General features: G+C 45.2%; 1 protein-coding gene across 3 annotated transcripts in view; it reads right to left on the reverse strand.

The window, feature by feature from the left end:
- Positions 1-1,515, reverse strand: part of RBBP6 (RB binding protein 6, ubiquitin ligase) — a 31,488-nt gene extending 29,973 nt beyond the window's left edge. For 2 of the 3 annotated variants that reach the window (XM_070484676.1, XM_014829747.3), the window contains exons 1-2: positions 1,391-1,515; positions 230-410 (exon numbers count right to left, since the gene is read on the reverse strand). In XM_070484676.1, the coding sequence (XP_070340777.1) occupies positions 230-395 (166 nt within the window). In that variant the 5' untranslated portion in view covers positions 396-410; positions 1,391-1,515. Of the gene's footprint in view, positions 1-229; positions 1,076-1,390 lie in introns of those variants that run through there. The other variant, XM_070484675.1, reaches the window with a different exon arrangement.
- Positions 1,516-24,130: the final 22,615 nt, after the last annotated feature.

Here is a 24,130-nt window from a genome sequence, read left to right on the forward strand (position 1 = left end):
CATAATCAGATTTCCGCGTTTTGGGACTAGCCTGTTACAGATGATCCAAGTACGCACAAAGCAAAACTCCAAAGCAGCCTGCTGTAACCCTCGGCTATCAAAGTTGGATGAAAATTATTAGAACGATCAACCCCACAAGGGACATAATGGCGGTTAGTCCCCTGCCAGGCATCTCACAACCAGGATCCAGCTTCAAGCAGCAAGTATCCGGAGCCCATGTGGCTCTTACCTTCTTTCGTCTGCGCGTTGGTGATCTGCAGGTCGCAGTCGGCAGCTTTCAGCTTCTCTCTCCCCATAATCTGCTTCTTTAAGTCGCAGAGGGAGATGTGGAGCCCATCAAAGGTGACGGTATCATAGTTGAGTTTAGAGGAAAACTTATAATGCACACAGGACATGGTGCCAAAGGATTCCTAAGGTTCAGCGAGGAGACGTGGACACTCTCAATATATGTATATTTATAAACTTAAGAGCAAATATGTACACACACAAAACACTCAAAGACACCGAAGGACCCTAAGGCCTCAGATTAAATACCCACCCCAACTACAAGCAGGGGTTCGTAAAAACAATAATCCAGACCCCCCCCGAGACTCAGAATCACTTCATGTGGGAGAAGGTGGACGAGGACCGGGGAAGGGGAAATCGAGAATCCGCCAACGGGCACAATGTCACCCGGCTGGGTCCCCCTCGCTCATGCTAAAGGCCGGCCGGAGACGGGGGGCAGGCGGTGCAGTCAGTGAGCGGTCAGTCCACACGTTAGAGTCCAAATGACCCCGCGGGGTCAGGGGTCCATAGCGCGGCCGCACCTCCCAGCTGGTCTCTCTTTCCGTGGATCGGAGTGACCCAGGCCCCGGGAGGAGGCTGAGGGGAGAGGGTCAGGCCCGGAGTCCACGAGCGGCCTCTCGCCTCCTCCTGGCTTCCGGACGACGGGCGGCGGCTTCCCCAGGCCCAGGCCCCCACCGCACACAAACCCCTGTCGCCTGCTCCCCGGAGGCCCGCGCGGCCCCGCGGCCTAGGCCGAAAACGCGCGGTCGGCGGAGGAGAGGCCTTCCCGCAGGCCGCCCCCGGCTCCGGCTCCGCCTCCCCCCCGCCGCCGCCGCCGCCGCCGCCGCCTCAGACACAAAGCCGGGGCTAGGCCTCAACTAGGCCTCGAAGCACTTCCTCACCACCCCGGGCCCCAGCCAGCGGCCGGGGGGCTTGGCGGACCCTGGCGACGCCGCTGAGGCTCCCCGACGCTTCCTCTCGCCGTGGGCTCCGCGCTTCTCTCGCCTCTCGCTCCCGTCGCCTTTCGGCCCAGAATCGCGAGAATACGCCCGGAAGGCGCCGGGCGACGGCAAGGGCTTCGCCGGCTCCCTTTTTGTTCTGCCCCCCCGCGCTCTCGGGCCCTCACCAGGCGCAGGCGACAACTCCAAGCCAGGCACTATGGCGGACGCGGCCTGGCTCCGAGCGAGCGCCCGACTCCGGGGTCTCTTAAGCAGCGATTGCACGGGCGACGCGCGCGGGGCGGGGCCGGCGTGTGCGGATAGGCGGGCCGGGAGGCGGGGCCCGCGGCGTCACAAAGCGCACCGGCCCGCCCACGTGACCTCGCGTTCTGGGACTCCGGAGCGCGGAACCTGAACCAGCCGGGGGAAAGGAAGAAACCATCTGCCTCGAAAGGGAGGGGGAGGCTGCCGAGAGGACCGGCTAATAGGGCGGTTCCGGAAGGGGAGCTCAGGTTGCGCTTGCTACCGTGCTAGTTTCCACGGTACAGTGGGGGTGCCGACCGTTGGCCGGCTAACTCCCTGTTCCCCACAATCCCCACCAACTCCTCCAAGCCCCCCCAGTTTCAGTAAACATTATGGTTGCTATGCAGTATACTATGGTTGCTATGCGAGCACCCCGTAGTTTCCCTTTCCGACAAATTGGCTACCCTAAGCTCTTCCTAAGTGGAAATTCTGCTGCAGCCCCTGGCTGGAAGTGATAGCAACAACAACCACTATAAACATTTATGGAGCTCTTACTACGTGCTAGGCACAGGGCTAAGCGCTTTGTAATGCTGCCAGCCTCTGGTTCCAAGTTGTCTAGGTTGGAACCCTAAATGTACTCTAGGTTTAACTCCTCTGTGCCTCAGTTTCCTTGACTGTAAATTTCTGTTAAAAAATAATATTTGATTTACTGGGTTGTTATCGATTAAATGAATGAATACATTTCCATTGTTTAGGACCATGCCTGATGCATGATTCAATGTGGCTCAATAAATGTCAGTTTAACAATGTAAAGAAATAACCCTAAGTGGTCAGCACCACCATTATTTCCAATTTATAGATGAGGGAACTGAAGTTAGCAATCATACACTTTCTGAATTCGCAGAATCAGGGGAGTGCCTACTCCGTAGCTGGTCCCAAATCCCATTCCTAATTATAAATGCCAGGCACTGTGCCAAGAACCCCCTCAGTGGATTGGAATATTCTTACTTTGGGGCCTGGGGAAGTTATTATTACATCCATAAAATTCATAATATAATCAGCTTGCATTCATAAACTGCGATAATCACTATCATTTACAATGCATTTTCCTCATCCTCTCTTAATTTTACAGGGGGGCTCAGAGAAGTTAGTCACTGAGAACAAGATCACACTGTCAAGATGTGGCAAAATTTACCAGGACTTCCCAAATACACACTCCAAATTCTTACTGAACTTGGTTTAAAGCAATCATCATCTTGTCAAAAAAAATCTCCTAAGGCCACTTTATCTAAATAGGACGGCCATCCTTCTCCCTTCCTTTACCCTTTTTTACTTTCTTCCAGGCATTCATTGCTACTTGATCAAGTGTATGCTTATTTTTAATTGTCTGTCTCTCCTGGAGCGGCAAACAGGGATTTTTATCTCTTTTGTTTATGCTGTATCCCCAGCTCCTAGAACACTGCCTGGACATAGTAGGCACTCAATAAATATATGTTGAATAACTAAATACATTTTACACGGTCTATAGAAATACCGTGGCAATAAGATTTTGACAAATCAAGGGCAGCCTCAAAGACACAAATACAATTTAACTCAACCGTATCACAAATAACAGATTTCTCCTGCTTTTGCCTTCTTAGGTAACTCACCGAAATTTTCTTGCTCTTGGGTCCACTTGAGAACTGCTGCTTTTCTTGAAAAACCCCTGTGTGAATGAGAGGGGGAAATTACATCTAACGAAAGAGAAACTGGACAAGAGAATGACAATTATCTCGGTACTCACACCTTCGAAGTGATGAATCTGTATCCTTTCATCATCTTTGGCTAACCCCTGCACACCTAATTTAATCAGCCTGATAGAATTTAAAAGAGCCCACATTCTTAGGGTAGATCAGAACCCTGCCAGAACAGGAGTGTGTGTCCTTGGAAAGAGTATCGTCACTGTTATTATTTGGTCCAACTGTTCTCCTCAGTCAAGAGCCCTTTACAAAGACTTGTTCACCCTGAACACTCTTTTTTTTTTTTAATTTTTTTTTCTTCTTTATCTCCCCCACCCCCTCCCCCACCCCCGTACATAGTTGTATATCTTAGTTGCAGGTCCTTCTAGTTGTGGGACGTGGGACGCCGCCTCAACGTGGCCTGACGAGCGGTGCCATGTCCGCGCCCAGGATCCGAACCCTGGGCCACTGCAGCGGAGTGCACGAACTTAACCACTAGGCCCCGGGGCTGGCCCCTACTAGTCTTAATTTCATAAATTTCTGTTGGTAATATGGAGCTGCTCTCCCTGCCACTCTCCAGGCTCCACCCCCCCCCAATATTTTTGTAAGTCTTCAAAAAGCCCCCTGTGCTGTACCTACAGTGAATGAAGCATCCTTTTCCAAGCTCCTCCCGTGTGGCAATTCTGGAGCTCCCATGTCGTAGGATTTTAAACGTTTGTCATTCTCAAACCCACTGTACCCTCACATCTCCACCAGACACATCCATTTAGCAGATCCCCTACCTTATTTCCTTGTGCCAAAATTTCAGTTTCAGTCAGCCCAAATTCCTAAAAGGTAGATATGTCCCTTATATCACCAATGTGTCTTGCCCAGGTGGTTGGTTCCCTTTATATTTTATTTATTTAATATTGCAGCCTACAAAAAGGTTTGCATCTTTATGCAATAAAATCCATCAATGTTTTTTTTCTTCATGGTTTTTTACCTTTACTTGTATTCTTAAAAAAGTAGTTCCTAGTTGCTCAGCACTCCCCTTAGGTATTTATTTCCTTGTGTTTCCCTCTAGTTTATGTATGGGCTTCATGAATTTCAATTAAACTCTGTAATCTATTCCAACTTTTTTGTGACTAGGATACAATATAGAGCGAAAATCATTTTAGCCCCTTTTAAATTGTGAAATATATTGTTAAAGAAGAAACATAAAATACACATTACAGTTTGATGCAAATCATACGTAAATTTTATAAAGGGACTTTTCTTTTTTTAAAGATTGGTATCTGAGCTAACAACTCTTGCCAATTTTCTTTTTTTTTTCTTCTTCTCCTCCCAAAGCCCCCAGTACATAGTTGTATATTCCAGTTGTAGGTCCTTCCAGTTGTGCTGTGTGGGGTGCCACCTCAGCATGGCCTGACGACTTACCATGTCGGCGCCTGGGATCTGAACTGGCGAAACCCTGGGCCACTGAAGCAGTGTGTGAGTTTAACCACGGGGCTGGCCCCATAAAGGGACTTTCTATCTTTTGCTTTTTAGCTATTTATATTTTTGAGGATTTATAAAAGATGGGATGAACTTAGTTTTCAGAAGATTGTTGCAACATTATAGTTGACTCCTTTTTGTTTTGTCTTAGCAGCGTTTTAAGGCACATTCAATTTGTTGAAAGCTAAACATCATAGATTATTTGTCATCACATGAACTGATTTCTTGAAAATTCATATGAACAACCTGTTGTTTCCCCACTATTCATTCATTTTATCATTTGACACTCATTCAGTTGGTAAAATTAACAGTTTGACAATACCACGTCTGGGAGATGGGCATCAGTGGGATCTCCTACGATCATTGGCGGGATATACACTGAAAGAGTAATTTTGGGAAGCCAAATTTGCATTCCTTGCAAATTTGAGCATTCCTATACTCTATGAATCAGTAATTCCATTCCTGGTTATACCCAAGGCAAAATTTAACTCACGTACTTGCATAAGAATTTCATGGAAGCTCTCTTTTTAATAGCAAAAAGCTGAAACAACTCAAATGCCCATGACTGGAGAATGAAAAATACATTGTAGCTTATCCAGACAGTGTAATATTATACAGCAGTGAAAATAAATAAAATACAGTTATGTGCAGCAACATGTCGATGGGATCCTTTTAGCTGCTCTTGAGTCAAAAAAGCAAGTCTTAGAAGGTGACATATTACATAATACCCTTTCTATGAATTTCAGAAACAAGTAAAACTAAACAATGTATTATTTAGCTGGGCATACAAATTTAACACATCTGAAAAAAGACGACCAGGAAACACAAAATTCAGAACAGTGATTACCTCCGAGATGGAAGGATGAGCTAGATGGGGAGCCCAGGGGAGATATGAGTTTTTGGTAATGATCTTGTTGTTGGGTGGGTTCACAGGTATGTATTCATTACTTTCCTGAAAATAAAGACAGAAGGAATAATTAAACTAGAAGGAGCCATGCACAGAACAATGATGACAAGCGGTCGTGAGATCAGGATTATGATTAAGCTATTCATGTGCCCCTAAGATTCCATCTCCCCTTTCTTCCCACTGCCAGCAAAGAATCTCACAAACATTCAGACAGAAGAAGGGAGTTTCTTTCAAAGAAACAAACATTAGGACAGCTCCCTAAACTCTTTGCAGCACTTCATGCCACAGCTGTACATAAAACTCACGTTTTGGTCATACTTTAGTAATTCGATTCTAGTTTTCCTCTGTTGACATCCGAGAGGGGACTTAGCCATCAGACTCTGGGTGACCTGGGGACCTGGAACCAAGGCATGTCACTAGTGACCTCACTTTGTCCAGTGTCTTCTAGCTTCACTCCACTCCATAAAAGTGGGACTCAAAACCAGGAATGTACTGCAGGGGTGGGGCCTCATAAAAGTGCTAGGGGACATTATATATAGACAGACACACGCCGCTCTGCCTTCTCCTAGGAATTAGAGGGCACTAGGTAAACACAAAGGAGGAGTAGGGACGGGAATGTTACTGTGCCAGAGCTGGGGCAAAGCACAGAAACTTGGAGAAGCCTCTTTTTTCTCGAGTGAATGGGACTTGTTCATCCATTCCCCCAGCTATGAAATCTGTAATGAGTGCCACTGTGTGCCAGGCACTGTGCTGGACACTGGGCAATCAAAGCCCCTGTCTGCAGAGAGTTTACAATAAGTAAAGGAGGTAATGTAATTTTAGAGTCTCCAAAATTTGCTGTGTGACCTTGGGACAGTAACAACTTCTCTGGTCCTTGGTTTCCTCCAGGGCCTGTTTCATGGGCCCCATGTGACTGCATTCAGAACGGCGCTGTGCTTGGTTTAATGCTCTGCTGTTGCCATCTTGACATTCCTCATAATTTTAATTTTGCACAGAGCCCCGCAAATTATGTAGCTGCTGTTGGTTTCTTGACTTGTGAAACAGGGTTAAAATAGTACCTTCCTAGAAACAGAAAGTAGGGGTTGGGGGAGGGGGAAATGGGAGATGAGTTTCAGTTTTGCAAGATGACAAGGTTCTAGAGAGCTGTTGCACAACAATGTGCACAACAACATGAACGTAAATGTGAATTTTGCAAGAAAGTGAACATGCTTAACACTACTGAACACAAAAATGGTTATGATGGCAAATATCGTTTTATGTGAAAAAAGAAAAGAAGACAAAAAAATGTACCTTTCTCATAGGTTTGTTAAGACAATTCCATCACAGTGGCTGGCGCAGAAGCTCCGTGTAAATGTGGTTTGGGAAATAAATTAAAGTGGCAAATGCTAGAGATGTTTCTTTGAAGTGCTTGCAACTAGGATAAATATAACAACAACACAACAACTATGGCTGGCATTTGCCGCCTGTTTCCTATTTGCACGCCTTGTGCCACGTACTTTTAATGTAATCTGCCCTAAATCCCCCCAAGAACCCCGTGAATATGTCCCAATATTATCCCTACTTTATAAACGAGGCAATGAGGTTCAGAGAGGTGAGGTCAGGTACTTGAGGTGACAAAGGAGTTATGATTTAAAACAGGGTGTGCCTGGCTGGGAAGAGCAGTCTTTTAACCACTGACTCTATTTTACGCCCAAGGCATCCTATGGAGGGGCCCGTGGGAAGGGGTGCCCTCTCTCCGGGTACCAGGAGCAAAGTTGGTCCAGTGGCAGCACACTGTCCCCTGGCGTTCCTCCGTCTCCCGCCTCTCCTCTGTTATCTTTGGTCTTGTGTTTTTATCTTGTCTCTACTCCTAAATTAAGCTCCCAGAGGGCAGTCTTCTCTAAGGCACCTGGCAGGTGCTGGGCAATTATTTGTGGAGCCCCAAAATGACTCTTGATAAGTGGTTCTGTCTGGCTTCGCCAACAGTAACAAGCTTGATGGGTTAAAGCAGGGCAGTGGCCTTCATTCTCCCCTCATCCTCCCAAAGCTCCCTTGAGGAAGTGCAAATGGGGACGCCTTTTTGTACGTAGGCCATCCCTCGGGTTTTGTGCTTGCCCCTCCCCAACTCTGCATCCAGGACTGCTGATCCAATGGTTCTGGCACTGTGTAGCTGCTTGGTGTGTCCTATCTCATTTATCCTTACCGTGATCCTGTGCGGTAGGTGCGATTCTTCTCCAAGTTTTACACAGGAGGAAAACTGAGGCATAGAGAGAGGAGCCCAAGGTCACACACCCTGGAAGTGAGTCCAAGGTCACAGCCAGCAGTGATGGAGCCAGAATTCAAATGCAGTGGTGAGCTTACTCCTCCTGTCAGGGGTCCTTGGTGGTGTCTGTCAGACCCGTGCCATCTTAGGCACGAACCTTGCCTTTGGTATGCTGGCTTTGCTCCTGGAGAACACTGGACGAAAGGGGTGGGGCAAAGGAGAAAGGCACTCCTTCATCTCATAGATCCTTTTTGATTGACAGCTTGTTCCTGGTTTCGTTCTAGGTACTTGGGATACAGCAGTGAACACGATGGGCAAGGATTTTGCTCCCCTGGAGTTTCCATTCTAGTGTGGGAGAGGCACAATAAGCAGCTAGACAAGCAAAGAGAAAATAAGTGTGGAATGTGATAAGTGCTATGAAGAAAATAAAACAAGGTAGTGAGATGGAGAGTGGGCAAGGGTGACAACACTGGATGGTCAAGATAAGCATCTGTAAGGAGGTGACCTTGAGTTGGCATCTGAATGACAAGAATTAGCCATGTGAAGTTCTGGGGAAAGAAATTTCTAGGTAGGGTGAACGGCAAGTGAAAGAGCCCCGAGGTGTGATCCAGGGACAGTCAAAAGGCTGGAGTAGGGGCCGGCCCGGTGGCGCAGCGGTTAAGTTTGCACGTTCTGCTTTGGTGGCCAGGGGTTCACCCGTTTGGATCCCGGGTGCGGACATGGCACTGCTTGGCAAGCCATGCTGTGGTAGTCGTCCCACATATAAAGTAGAGGAAGATGGGCACAGATGTTAGCTGAGGGCCAGTCTTCCTCAGCAAAAAGAGGAAGATTGGCAACAGATGTTAGCTCAGGGCTAATCTTCCTCAAAAAAAACAAAAAAGGCTGGAGTGGCTGAAGTGTAGATAATGATGGGGAGTGACAGGCCTTAAGCCACAGAGGTAAGCTGGAGCCAGATCATGGAGGACCATAAAAGCCATTTAAACAAATTTTGATTTGAGAGAGGAATGTCCTAGAGGAGAACTCAGGACCACATACGTTAACGTTCAGGGCCGTTTGAGTGTGGCTGGTACCATGTGTTCCTAAGACCCAAGTTACAGCTGAACTATAACTACCTTCAGGAGCATCCTGGGAGGTTCCAGGAACTTGAAGGGGCCCGGGATGGCATGGCGTTGTCAGGTGTGGTTTATTTAAAAGGCAGAGGCTGGGTGACACATACACCATGGCTCATAGCATCTTTCCCAATAGTCATATGACCAGGTTACAGCTTCAGACAGGTAGGGAAGGATGATCCCGAGGACAGCTGTTTCTTCCTGCAGCTCCTGGAGCCTGTTCCACCTGTCGTGCAGGCTAGTGACATAGATCTATCAGGAATGGGTCAAATGTAACTGTAATAATATAGGCCTGTGACTTGGTCGAGGGCCCAGAAGGCACTAGCAGTAGAAATCCTCCCCAGTGAAGCAGGAAAAGGGAGACAGGGAGGGAATTATTGCCCGTATTGCAGCACTCTGTGCCACAGAGCTTGTTCCAAAGGCAGAGGCTGGAGAGTCGGCATCAGCAGGGCTTTGCGGGATGTGCAGGTGATTCTGATGCACAGCCAGGGTTAAGAACCACCGAATTTGAGGTTGCGCATGGTTAAGTGCACAGGTGTAGGCACCCACAGCCTGGGTTCAAATCCCAGCTCTGCCACATACTACGTGAGGGGCACTGAGCAAGTCATGTAAACGCACCATGCCACAGTTTCCTCACTGTCAAGTGGAGCTAATAATAATTTTATAGGCTGTTTATAGGCTGTTGCAAGGAATAAAGCAGCTGAGAGCAGTACCCACACAGAGTAAGTGCCATGGAAACATTGGCCATCATTGTGCTATTTCATTGACCTTCAGGACCATCCTGTCAAGAAAGTCTCATTATTATTCAGATTTATGAATCAGAACTGAAGTTAAGTGACCTTTCCAAGGTCATACTGAAAGTATTTTATTTGCCAAAACAAAAAGACAAAAAACCCAAATTCCATCCCACAATGCTCGAATCATCTGGAGTCCAATGAATGCGCGTTACCCATTGCTCTGAAGGCAGGAGGCAATACTAACACCTTTCCTGCAGGGTTGTTGCCCTGAAGGTGAAATGTGGCAGTTAAAAAGGGGGGGCAAAATTCCGCTCGCAGTCACTGCGAGTAACTCCTCCCAGATGGATGCTGTGCGGACAGCAATTGTAAACCCTGGACCAAAGGTGAGAAACTGACTACCTGAGGAGGGGCTGGAGGGGTGTCATCACTTGGAGGAAGGGGACAGTACTGGGTGAGTGTCTGTATTCCCAGGGCAAGTTCGTCCCAAGGGTGGATGGCTGAAACTCCGCTAGAATGCACCCGGTTTTACTGGCCTGAAGAACCAGAAGTCAGAGTATGCACAAACACAGCCTCTGGAGATGGAGGGGCGTGTCCCGGAAAGGGAGATCCAGAGAACGGAGTCCCAAAGCCTACACATGAACTCAGCCCAAATCTCTAGCGGAACCTGTGTATCCAGGGCCACTCTATCAAAGGCGAACGAAAGCCAACTGACGCTTCAGCCACTGCTGACCCCAGGGGAGGCAGGCCCCAGTTTGAGTTCAGCCAAGCTAACTGCCTGCCTTAAAAAAAAAAAAAAAAGGAATGAGATAGCCTGCTATGTACTGATTTGGAAGGGTGTTCAAAACATACAGTTAGGTGCAAAGCACAGTAAAAACCAGTGTATAATATGCTACCGAAATTACACACATATATATAAAGCTATTTGTACACATATGTATACACACATGTATACATGCACACTTTATATATCTAGGATGTACAAACTGGCAACAGTGATTGCCTTCTGGGAAGAGAAAATGCAATTGGATGATTGGTCAAAAAATATGAGAGGAAGAACCACTTTTTTCCCTTTGGTTTTTTTCTTTTTAAATTCATTGAGGCATAATTTTCGTACAGAAAAACTCACCCTTTTTAATTTACAGTTTTCTGAGTTTTGGCAAACACATGCAATCAGGTAACAACCACTAAGTCAACATATAGAGGAGCCAGACTGGTGGCAGGTAGCGGTTAAGTTCTTGCGCTCCACTTCAGTAGCCTGGGATTTCCCAGCCTGGGTCCTGAGCACAGACTTAGCGCCACTTATCAAGCCATGCTGTGGCAGGCATCCCACATATAAAGTGGAGGACGACGAACACAGATATTAGCTCAGGGCCAGTCTTCCTTAAAAACAAACAAACCAAAAACAAAAAAAAAGATAGAGAATGTATTTTTTTTTTGGTGAGGAAGATTGACCCTGAACTAACATCTATTGCCAATCTTCCTCTTTTTGCCTGAGGAAGATTGTCACTGAGCTAACATCTGTGCCCATCTTCCTCTATTTCGTATGCAGGACGCTGCCACAGCATGGCTTGATGAGCAATGTGTAGGTCCACACCCGGGTCTGAATCTGCAAACCCTAGGCTACCAAACCAGAGCACACAAATTTAACCACTACGCCACCAGGCCAGCCCCAGAATATCTCTGGGAAAGGCAAAATTGTAGGAACAGAAAACAGGTCAATGGTTGTCAGGGGCTGGAAGCAGAGTGAGGGGTTGACTATAAAGGAGCACGTGGGAATCTTGAGGGTGACAGAGATATTCTTCCATTGATGGATGCACCACGTTTGGTGTATACACCAGTTGAATATTTGATTTGTTTCCTGTTGGGGCAATTATGAATAACACTTCTATAAAATTCATGTATAGGTTTTTTTATGGGGAAACAATAGTCTTTTCAACAAATATTCCTGGGGAAACTGGATATCCCACATGCAAAAGAGTAAAGTCAAACTCCTACCTCACACCATGCGCAGACTTACCTGGAAATAAGTCATAGACCTAAATATAAAAGCTAAAACTATAAAACTCCTAGAAGAAAACATAGGAATAAATCTTTGTGACTATAGATCAGGCAATGATTTCCTAGATATAACACCAAAGAAAAAAATAGCTACCTTGCACTTCATTGAAATTAAAAATTTCTGTGCGTCAAAGGACATCATCAAGAAAGTGAAAAGACAAACCACATAATGGGAGAAAATATCTGCAAATTATATGTCTGATAAGGGACCTGTATTCAGACTATATAAAGAACTCATAACTCAACAACAAAGAGACAAATAACCCAATTTTTAAATGTTCAAAGGATCTGAATACATATTTCTCTAAAGAACATATATAAATGGCCAATAAGCACATGAAAAGATGTTCAACATCATTAGTCATTAAGGAAATGCAAAGAAAGCAATAAGATACCACTTTATACCCACTAGATGGCTGTGATCAAAAAGGACAGTAACAAGTGTTGACGAAGGTGTGGGGAAACAGGAACCCTCATATGTTGCTGAAGGGAATAGAATCTGGTATAGCTGCCATGGAAAACATTTTGGAAGTTCCTCAAGAAGTTAAATATAGAATTATCATAAGACCTTGAAATTTTATGCCTGGATATGTACCCGAGAAGTGAAACTCATGTCCGTACAAACACTTGTACATGATTGTTCATAGCAGCATTATTCATAATAGCCAAAAAGTGGAAACAATCCAAACATCCACCACTGGATAAATGCAGAAAAAAACTCTATACAATGGAATATTATTCAGCCATTAAAAAGCTAGACTATTATTCAGTGTCAAGTACGAATACATGCTAGAACCTGGATCTGGGCTGGCCCAGATCACCGTATAAATGGAATCATAGAGTATGTTGCCTTTTGAGGCTGCCTTCTTTCACTTAGCATATTGCATTTGGGAAATTCATCCATGTTGTTACAGCAGCAGTTCATTCCTTTTAGTTGTTGACTAATCTTCCATTGGCACCCTTGTTGAAATTCAATTAGCCATAAATATAAGAGTTTATTTCTGAACTCTCAAATCTATTCTGTTGATCTGTCTATCCTTAAGCCAGTACCACACTGTCTTGATTACTGGAGCTTTATAGTAAGTTTGAAATCAGCAAGTGTGAGTCCTTCAATGTTGTTCTTTTTTTAAGATTGTTTTGGATATTCAGGGCCCCTTTTATTTCAACATGAATTTTAGCATCAGCTTATCAATTTATGGAAAAAATCTGGCTAGAATTTTGAAACAAATTGCATTGAATTTGTCAATGAGTTTGAGGAGTCTTGCCATCTTAACAGTGTTAAGTCTTCTGATCCATGAATATGGGATGTCTTTCCATTTATTTAAGATTCTTTAGCTACTTTCAGCAATGTTTTGTAGCAGTCACCGTATAAGCCTTTCTCTTCCATTGTTAAATTTATTCCTAAATATTTTATTCTTTTTGATGATATTGTATCTGGAATTCTTTTCTTAATTTCATTTTCAGATTGTGCATTGATAGTTTATATATCTTTTTTGGTGAAATATCTGTTAAAATATTTTGCCCATTTTTTAACTGGGTTTTTCATTTTCTTCTTTTGTTTCAAGAGTTCCTTGGATTTTTATTGTATAGCAGAACATGTTTTGTAAATATTCTCTCCTTGTCTGTAGCTTGTTTTTCCATTTCTTTAACAGTGTCTTTCAAGCAGCAGAAGTTTAACATTTTGATGAAGTTCAATATGTCAAACTTTTCTCTTGTGGATCATGCATTTTCTGTCTTATCTAAGAAATTTTTGCTTCACTCAAGGTAACAAATATTTTCTCCTATGTTTTCTTCTAGACGTTTTATAATTTTAGGTTTTACATTTTGAGTTAATTTTTGATTATGGGTTGAGGCTTATTTTTGTTTTCATATGGATTTGCAATTTTTACAGTACTATTTACTCAATAGGCTGTCCTTTCTCTCTTGAACCTTTTCACGTCTTTTGAGAGTAATCCATTTCATACATGTGTTTTGCTTTGCTTTTATTTTGAAATGTATATATTGAAAAGTGCATAAAATACATGTCTTCAATTTACAGAATAATTATGTGGAGTACCATCCAGGTCAATCTCCAATTACAACCCCATTCTTCTCTCCAAGAGCACTGACCATTTCGATTTTGCAGTAATGATTCTCTTGCTCTCATTTAAAGACTTACTATGTATGTATGTATCCTTAAACAATGTAGTTTAGTTTTGACTGTTTTTGAACATTATTATATGAATGGAATCACAGAGTGTGTTCTTTTTTATTTTCAATTGGTAAAATACACATTACATACAATTTACCATCTTAGCCATCTCTGAGCACACATTTCAGTGGTATTAAGCACATTCACAGTGTTGTGCAACTATCACCACCATCCATCTCCAGAACTTTTTTTCACCTTGCAAAACTGAAACTCTGTATGCATTAAACAATAACTCCCCGTTAACCCTGAATGTTATCTTTTTCATCTTGCTTCTTTTTTTCAACATGATGTTTGTGAGAGATCTCCATGACATCTTATATAACAAGGTAGCTTATTCATTTTTAGTGTTACATAATGGTGTTTCTCAAAATTGGAGCATCGAAGAGGTCAAAACTATTTTTTTGGTACTAATTATACATACCTTGTAGGTAATACTAAGAAGTTATTTGCCTTTTTTATCTTTATTCTCTCATGAATGTACTGTGGAACTTTCCAGAAACTACATGATGTGTGATATTGCAACAGACTCAATGTGGAATCAGATATGAGAATGCGGCTGTCTCCTATTAAGGCAGACATTAAAGAGATTTGCAAAAATCTAAAGTAATGCTGCCATTCTTGCTAGGTTTTAATTTTTTTTAGAAAATAGGTTATTTTTCATAACTGTTATTTATGTATTTATTATTTTTAAATGTATTTATTATTTTATTTATTATTTATTTTTATTATTTATTTATTTATTATTTTAAAAATGAATAAATAAATATTTTTAAAGTTTTTCAGTTTAAATTTCCTATATAGTAAATACGTATAGATAGAACCCATATAAACAAAAGCTCTTTGAGGTGGTCAATGGTTCTTAAGAAAGTAAAGAATACTGAGGTTAAAAAGCTTGAGAAGTACTGCTGTATAATATCCATTGTGTATTGAATATATCACAATTTTATTTATGCAGTGTGCTGTAACTGGACATATGGGATGCTTCCAACAGCATTACGAACAACGCTCCTATGAACAATCTTGACTGTATCTCCTGCTGCAGGTCTTCAGCTTTAATAATGTCACACTGTTTTCCACGGTGCTTGCGCCCCTTCGTATTCCCACCAGCAGTAAACGAGTGCCGATAGCTCTACATTTCAACCAACACGTGGAATTACAATGCTTTTTAATTTCTGTTGCCAATTTTGTGCATGTATGATAGAGATCTACTTTCCATCGTGTATTCTGGATTTTGTTTCATGTCCATGTTCAATTGTAAAAATTACACTATATGTTTTTAAAAAGCAAATTTGTCTTTACAAGACCATTTTAAAATCTTTGCATACAAATATGTTAGGTGCTTACAGATTTTTTTCTTCTGAAAAATTTCCTTATAAAAATAGAATGTGCTATTCATCAGCATGTCCTATTTTGGGGGCAAATATGGATGGATGGCAGAGCTAGAATTTTAACCTGTGTGTCTCTCTTACTCCAGGCTCTTTCTCTTGTCTTTAGGAGAGCATGGTGGCAGGCAGCTGGTCTTTTCTTGTTTTATTTTGATATAATTTTAAGCAACTTGCTCTAGTGGGAGCTGCTGATGGCTGCCCCCTAGTGGACTCCAGCGAGACTGCACTCACCGGATTGTAAGATGCTCCCCCTGCCTCACTCTGCTCATTCCCGCTGAAGGGCAAGGCCTCTGCTCTGTGTTAGCACACTGCTTCCAGCAGAGTGTAAACAAATCGATAATCCCGTGTGGCCACGGGGTAAAGAAGTGACATTCTTACCCCTGCAGAATGAGTACACTCTTGGGGACTGAGACCAAGGTGGGCCTATAGCGTCACCGCTTTGGTTTCAAATTTGGTTGGGTATCAGACTGAAGAGGAACAGCAGGCTTTAACCTAACACGGTTTCTCAACCTCAGCACTATTGACATTTTGAGTTAGATAACCTTTTGTTGTGGGGGTTGTCCTGTGCATCGTACGATGTTTAACAGCATCCTTGGCCTCCACTCACTAGATGCCAATAGCATCCTTCCTCTAGTTGTGACAGCCCAAAATGTCTCCAGACATTGCCAAATGTCCCTTGGTGGACAAAATAGGCCCAAGTGAGAAACACTTTTATAGGTGGATAGAAAGCAGGAGATTCAGCTCGCACAGTTCTCCATCCCGTCAGGAGGGCCAGCAGTACCAGGTACCGCACAGCGTCTGTTGCCGCCTCACCACACAGCGCGTGAGCTGCCCTGACCAGAGCCAAGGTGTGCGTGAGTCACCTTCATACGGAGAAGCCTTGGCCTTGATTTAGCACCAATCTTTTATGTCATATTAGTCACGTGGGCCTGAGACGAGCGTGCAGATTCAGAGAGCCTCCGATACAGGTGCATTTCCACAGGGCAGAAGAAACTGTCACAACATTCCACACTTCTCCTGCACTGGGAGAACTCAGAGACCTGAGGTCGCTGCCGGGTAGGCCTGCCCCAGCCCAGGCCTGAAACAAATTAACCCTTTCCTCACACTGCCACAAAACCCCACCGAGCACGGTAGAGTTGGTTTGTTAAGTGCTTCCCCACCTTGCAGAGATGCTGTCTCGCCACCACCCCACCAAAAAAAGACCAAACCTCAGGCTTCTGTGTTACCAGGACCTGCATAACCTTGGCAGCCTCCATCTAAGTCTACTTTCAGCTCCTCCAATCCCTACATCCCGATGAACTTCGTGGGGCCATCCAAAATCTAGGCTTCTGGAGTGGCTTGCGGTGGCTTACTTTGCTCCTCCATTTAAACTCCTTTATATCACATACATTGGCTGAGTTAAGGTACATTGCCTATATCTGGAAACATTTGTCAGCCTGTAGAGACATCTTGAAACGTTCCCTTGAAAGAAAAGTTTGGGGAAATTCACAGGCCATGATTCCACGCCGGTGGGACACCACGATGCTTTCAAACTCTGGTGGCTTCTTACATGGCAAAGTAGTCTAGGGAACATTGGCAGCTGTTGGAAATGTGCTGGGGGCCAAGGAAAATCAAAGAGTTGCCCCTCCTTCTTGTTAAATGCCTCAGACCCTCAGAGATCCTTACTTTACTCCTCTCCCAGGGCCATAGAGGAATTCAGGGGAAACAATCTTTTACCCCCAGTTTAGGTTGCTGGAAGGATAACTTGTAAACTTGGATTTACTGAGGCCATTGGGCAGACCCAACTTGGAACGGAGTTTGTCCAGTGGAGTTCCCCTAGAAGCAGATCCTGCGACAAGGATGTGAGTGCAAGTGGCTTATTTGGCAGTTGATCCCAGGAAGCACCAGGAGGGGATTAGAGTCATGAGACAGGGATGGGAAGGAAGTTAGTTAAGAGTGTTTTAGGGAACAGGTTACTGCCATGGGCAACTGGGAGGCAGACTCCGCTGGGGAAGTCTGGGAAATAGTAGAGAACACGCATCATAGAGTCATCCCGAGCAACAGAGAGAAATGGGGTATTGATCCATCAATTCTTATGGGCATTTCTTAAGGGCACTCCCAGCCTCCCTTGCAGGTGGACCACGAGGGCTCCAGTGGCCAGAGAGAGCCCTCAGGTAAAGAGTTGCAGCTGCTTTCAGATGGGAGCTATTGTGAAAACAGGGCACTTAGATTCCCTCATGCTTCACATTAGGTTCTTCACTCTGTCGGGTCACTGGTCCTTACAGGTGGTGGCCCATTATTACAATTTCTTAAAAAAAAAAGGGTTAGTGGGGTAGGCTACATCTCTGCTGTTTCAGTTGGTCCTGAATCCGTAATTTATCTTTAATCACCATTCTCAAGTCTCCTCAACTTTTGGCCAACAATTATTTTTCTCATAAATTTCTTTTTTATTGAGATATAATTCACAGACCATAAAATTCACTCCTTTAAAATGTATAATGCGATGGCTTTTAGTATACTCACAAAGCTGTGCAATCATCACCCCACACCCATTGGCAGTCACTCTCCACTCCCTTGCCCCACCCCACCACCCAAACCCTGGCAACTACTTTCTGTCTCTGTAGCCTTGCCTATTCTAGAGATTTCATATAAGTGGAATCATACAATTTGTGGTCCTTTGCATCTGGCCTCTTTCACTCAGCATACTATTTTTAAGGTTCATCCATATTGTAGCATGTATCAATATTTTATTCCTTTTCTGGCTGAAAAATATTCTTTTGCACAAATATACTACTTTGTTTATCCATTCGAGATGGACATTTGGGTTGTTTCTACTTTTTGGCCATGATGAATGATGCTGCAATGAACATTTGTGTACAAGTTTGCATGTGGACATGTGTTTTCATTTCTCTCTCTTTTTTTTTTTTTTTTTGAGGGAGATTAGCCCTGAGCTAACTACTGCCAATCCTCCTCTCCCTGCTGAGGAAGACCGGCCCCAAGCCAACATCCTCCGTGCCCATCTTCCTCCACCCCATACATGGGACGCCCACCACAGCATGACACGAAGCGGTGCCATGTCTGCACCCGGGATCCAAACTGGTGAACCCCAGGCCGCCGAGAAGCGGAACGTGAGAATGCAACCGCTGCGCCACTGGGCCGGCCCCTCACTTCTCTTGAGTATGTATCTAGGAGTGAAATTGCTTGGTCATATGATAACTCATAGTTTAACTTTTTGAGGAACTGCCAAACTGTTTTCCAAAGCAGCTGCACTATTTTGCATTCCCACCAGCAGTGTAGGAAGGTTCCGATTTTTTCCCATCCTCACCAACACTTCTTCTTCTTTTTGATTCTGGCCATCCTGGTGGGCGTGAAGTGATATCTCGTGGTTTTGATTTACATTTCCCTAATGACTGATGATGCTAAGCATCTTTTCCTGTGCTTATTTTGGCCAGGAATTCTGCTTGTCTGGTGGGTTAGCCTAGATCTTCATTCCTGAGGGCTCTGAGCCCCTGGTTTGCATGCTGAAGGAGGCTGGGGTTGCTGTAATTGCCTCTTTACTGTTAAAATTGGGCGTTACAGCACCAAGGGGCACCCCAGTAAATCCTCTGAGTTTCAGAATCCTCTTCTCTGTCCTCATTACGTAGCAGCAATCCTGTCTTTGTGATAATGAGAGTCAACTGGCTCTGCTAATATTTTAGCTGTTTTTTTTTTTGGCCTGCTGGGCTACCGGCATAGGAGCCCCAAATGACCAGGTAGCAGCTTAGCTTTAGGTTAGTGGAACGGTTACTGTTTCACCTGGTAGGAGCATCCTTCCCCTGGGAACCAGGGCCTTTAGTTCAGCAAGACTTAACCTTGCAGGGAAAGGAAACACAGACTCCCTAAGAGGGTCACTGGAAGTGATGGTGGAGGGGCAGTGACGCTGCCCCTTGGCTCTCAGATCCACGCATTGTAACTTTTAGGGACACACGCCATATAATGCTGTTGGTTCAAAGCATATATTGCATCTTGAGGGACAGCACCCTAACCTCCAAGGTGTCATCTCCAAGCTGGTATCTTACCTGTGCAAAAAAGAGGCCATTTCAGTGTTCCATCAGACAGGCAGCTTCTGAATGATGTGGAATATCATGGCCATGGTCATCTTTCCTTCATCATAAAATGAGTCCCATGGCCTATGACGTCGTTACCCAGGATCCCATGATGAGAAATCAGACACTTTGTGAGTCTTCAGATAGCGGTGCTAGTTGAGGAAACAAATCCATTCTTGGAATCCACACGAATCCCAGTAGAGACAAATCACTTCCCCCTCCAGGGTACAAATGATCTAATGCAATCAACTTGCCACCCGTGGGCTGTTTGGGTTTTTCCAGGGACGGCATCATACTGAGGGTTCAGTGTCAACAGAGGATGCCGACAGGCCAAATGTCCAGCAGCAGCAGTGGCTAGATGAGCCTTGGTGGGAGGGAGCCCATGCTGTCAGGCCCTTGCCAAGTCTCCATCTCTGCTACCTGGTTATTCGGTTCAGGAGCTCACAGTTATAGCTAAATACAGAAGCTGGCTGACTTCCACTGTCCAGTCACCACCCTGTCCATCCAGTTGTTCACTTGCCTTCTTCTGCTGGATGCTCACTGATGGGCACTGACATGAGGCACAAGCATCCACACACTTTGTTCTCCCGCAGATCCATCCACGTACTTCTGCCTCAAGATCTCTGATCTTCTAATACTGCTCCTTCAAGGCTCCTGACCAATCATTTAAGCCATTTTAGCGCCACCAAGAAGTCAGCATACATCCTTAACTCAGGCCACTTATCTTTTCTCACAAAGTTGACGACCAAGTATACTGCCCAAAGCTCTGTCTAGTCTTCAAAAGCTGCCGCGAGGGGGGACGTAGTGCAGGAGCCATACACTTTCAGCTCACACGAGTGGATTGAGCCAACCCATCCGTGAACTTGGCTTGGATTTTCTCCTTCTCCATCAGGCAGGTAGGACACAGGTAGGAGCTGAGGATGAGAGTCAGAATCAGGGAGGTAGATAACAGGGAGGTCTGGGCCACAGGTTGGTGTGACCTAATTGAACACTCTGCACCTGCTCAGGACTGATCCCACATGTGCCATTTCCACTGTACTATGAATTTCTGCTCACTTGCCCAATCTTATGATTTGAGGGGTCTAACAACAGCCAGCTCCTGATTGGTGGGTATCCTATGGTAAGGTACTCAGTCTTTGCTAGAGCCCGGTAGCATGCCAGGAACTGCTTTTTCAAATATTGAAGAGTTCTCTGCTGCAGATGGCATGGCCTTTGTCCAGAACCCTAGGGGTCTGTGTTGCAACTCTCCTATTGAGGCTTGCCAGAAATTCCACACGTTGTTGTTTTCTACCATGGGTACTTCTATGCCATGGGATCTCATGTTATACTACTCAAGCGGCAGGACCACTTGTACCGTGCAAACTCTGCTGCAAAGCCCTCTTTTTCTCTGGGCCTAATTAAAAACCAATAGCTCTCTGAGTTAGAAACAGCATCCCCAATTACGTATGAGTTGTCTCTAAAACCCCAAGAGGCGTACCTTGTGCTATATCTTCTTAGTGATATGAAGTGCAAGATGCAGCGTCGTCTCCTTCATGTGGATAGGATGTCTTGCTATGCCCTAGACCATTAGGCTGGAAGGAAAGCCTCACCAATGGGCAGGCTCCTTAATCTTCGCAGAGTTTATGCAGAATGTGCAGACACTTTCCACTTCCTGCTTACCAGGTCCGGTTAGCATGGTCTGATCAGTACAGTGGACCTGAGTGATATTCTGTGGCATGTCCAGAAGATCAAGGTCCCTTGGGACTACATTGTGACAGAGAGCAGGAGCATTGATAGAGCTTGGGACAAGACCATGCGTGTGTACAAGTGAACTGAACTGCTCCGGATCCTCCTTTCTGATGGGGATTGAAAAGAACTCATCCGACAGGCCCACGGATGACTCAGTGCAGAGGCTGCATTCATTTGTGCTGGTGGAGATTTCCGAAGAGCAAGAGGCAGCCATTGAAGGGTTTTGATTAGGGGAATGACATAATTATATTGGCATTGTAAAGGGCCTCATGGGATTCTGTGTGGGCAATGATTTGGGGGAGAGGGCAAGAATGCATGCAGTAAGAGCTCATATTTTGTGTCCTCCACATATTTGGACTTGCTGCCTGTGAGTTTGGCTGTATTCACTGAATGGCTAAGTGAGAAGATAGGAGCTGGGATGAGACCGAGGTGTTGCTTAAGGTAAATAACACTAGCTGCTGTAACAAATGACCCGCAAATCCCAGTGTCCTAATACAATAAAAAATTATTTCTTACATGACAGTCCAACGCAGGTCTCATATTTTGTGCCCTTCACATATTTGGAGTTGTCTGGTGGGCTTGGCTCCATTCACTAAATAGCCGAGTGAAATAGCAAAGTCCAGCCTCACTCTGGATCCTGGCTGCTGTCCTTACCATTGAGCCAGTTTTCCTGTTACTAGTAGCCAAAAGCATCTGAACTGGTATAAGTACTGCTATGATGTTCACCACAGCACTGAGCTGCTCGCGCTCTCCTGTGCCACTACACAGAGAGAGTCTGCCTTCAAAAGAGGCCAACACAGAAAAACTGAGCCAAGAGGTTTAGAAAGACAAATTCCCAGGGCTATTTTTTGAAGGCCTGATCCAGCAGTGCTGGCATAATCAGTTACACAAGCCTGTAAACCAACTCTCTCCCCCTTTATTTTTAAGACAGTCTGAACTGAGGTTCTGCCATTTGCAATTAAAGAGTCCTAACTCTTACAAAGTTGCACCAGAAGGTGTGAAAATGAAATTGCTCCTGCTACGGGATGGGAAGAGCAGCAAAAACTGGAAACGGAGCCAGCTCTGATGGAAGTGCTCTGACTTGACTTTGTCATTTGTTAAAACATGTGATTGGGAGAAAGATCATTATAAGATCAGCTGTTGAAACCAACGAGAGTTGAGCTGGAGCCTGGTACCACAAAGTAAGGATTCGACGGACTTAGGAGTAGATGGGGGGTGGTCCAGCAGACATTCAGTGCCCACCCTATGCCCTTGGTGCTCCTATTCCATTCCATGTTGACTGCCTCCTACTGTAAGCAGCTGCATCTCAGCCTGAGCACTTCCTGTTGGACTAGGAGCACTGAGGAGTTAACGCCTGGGAGTGGCCAATAGCAATAACAAACCGGATAACTCTGAGAGCGTTTCGCACAGTCTCCCACATGCCCCCAGTGGGGTCAGAGCTCCAGATACCCACAGCTGTAACCTGCTCAGTAAAAAGCACCCTTCATTTGCTTCTTTCCTTTTCCCCTGTCATACTTCCTGTTACGGATTGACTTGTGCCTCCGCCACCCAAATTCCTATGTTGAAACCCTAACCCCAGTACTTCAGAATGTGAAGGACACACAGAGAGACACCAGGGGTGCACGCACAGAGGGACAACCATGTGAAGGGGCAGCAAGAGGAGGGCCATCTGCAAGCCAAGAGGAAACCAACCCTGCCAGTACCTTGACGTAGTCTTCTAGCCTCCAGAGATGTGAGAGAATAAATTTCTAAGTGCCGGAGTAGACTAATGCCCTTCCCCAATCCTCTCCTGGTGGCTCCTGAAATCACCTCCAAACAAACTACTTAGACTCAGATCCTTTTCTCAGGAACCCAACTCTCAGACCAATAACAAGGAGGGAATGGGGTACATGGAATTTTATAGCTCGAGCTGCGTGCCCGGAAGTCAAGGCCGACGCGATACAGCGCACTGCTGAAAGGTCTGGGGTTTGGAGTCAGAAGTGGACCCAAGTCCTGGCTCCACCATCTCTTGGACAAGTTGCTTAACTTCTTTTTTTTTTTTTAAAGATTGGCACCTGAGCTAACAGCTGTTGCCAATCTTCTTCTTCTTCGTTTTTTTTTTTTGCTTTTTCTCCCCAAATCCCCCCAGTACATAGTTGTATATTCTAGTTGTGGGTCCTTCTAGTTGTGCTATGTGGGACGCCACCTCAGCATGGCCTGATGAGCGGTGCCTTGTCCGCGCCCAGGATCCAAACCGGGGAAACCCTGGTCTGATGAAGCGGAATCTGCGAATTTAACCACTCAGCTACAGGGCCCGCCCCAGATGCTTAACTTCTTTAAGTCTCAGCTTCCTCTTCTGTAAAATGATAATGCCACAGACCCTGCCTCAGCCGGGTGCTGTGAGGGTGAACCGAGAGAATGTTGGTAAAATGCTTAGCGCATGCCCAGCAGGTCGGCATTAAAGGAGCCTTAGCTAATCCAGGTGGTAGTGTGTTCGTGAAAGGTGAGTCCCCTCCCACTGCATGGTCCCAGACGAGGCCCCATGGGTGGAATAAAAGGAAAGAAAATGGTGGCCTCTGTCTTTGCTGTTTCTAGTCCAGGTGGGCAGACCATGGCAGCGTTTCTTGCGTCCTAGAGAAAAGAGCACTTGAGTGGGACCAGGGGCCTCCGTTCTGGTACTAACTCTTTAGTCTTTCAGTTCTTGAGGGCAGGGATCTTGTGTGCTTTGCTATCTACTTATTGCCAGAGTCTAGCATAGTGCCCGACGCGGATGGATAAATATGCGTTGAATGACGGGCTGAGTATGACTTTGGGGAGGCCCTTGAGAAGTGCAGCTTCTAGGAGTGAAAAACGGGTGTAAAAACCTTTCTCACAGGGGCTGGCCCCGTGGCCGAGTGGTTAAGTTCGCGCGCTCCGCTGCAGGCGGCCCAGTGTTTCGTTGGTTCGAATCCTGGGTGCAGACATGGCACTGCTCATCAAGCCACGCTGAGGCGGCGTCCCACATGCCACAACTAGAAGGACCCACAACGAAGAATATACAACTATGTACTGGGGGGTTTTGGGGAGAAAAAGGAAAAAATAAAAAAATCTTAAA

This window comes from Equus asinus, chromosome 14 (genome assembly GCF_041296235.1).
Source record: "Equus asinus isolate D_3611 breed Donkey chromosome 14, EquAss-T2T_v2, whole genome shotgun sequence".
NCBI classification, from domain to species: Eukaryota; Metazoa; Chordata; class Mammalia; order Perissodactyla; family Equidae; genus Equus; species Equus asinus.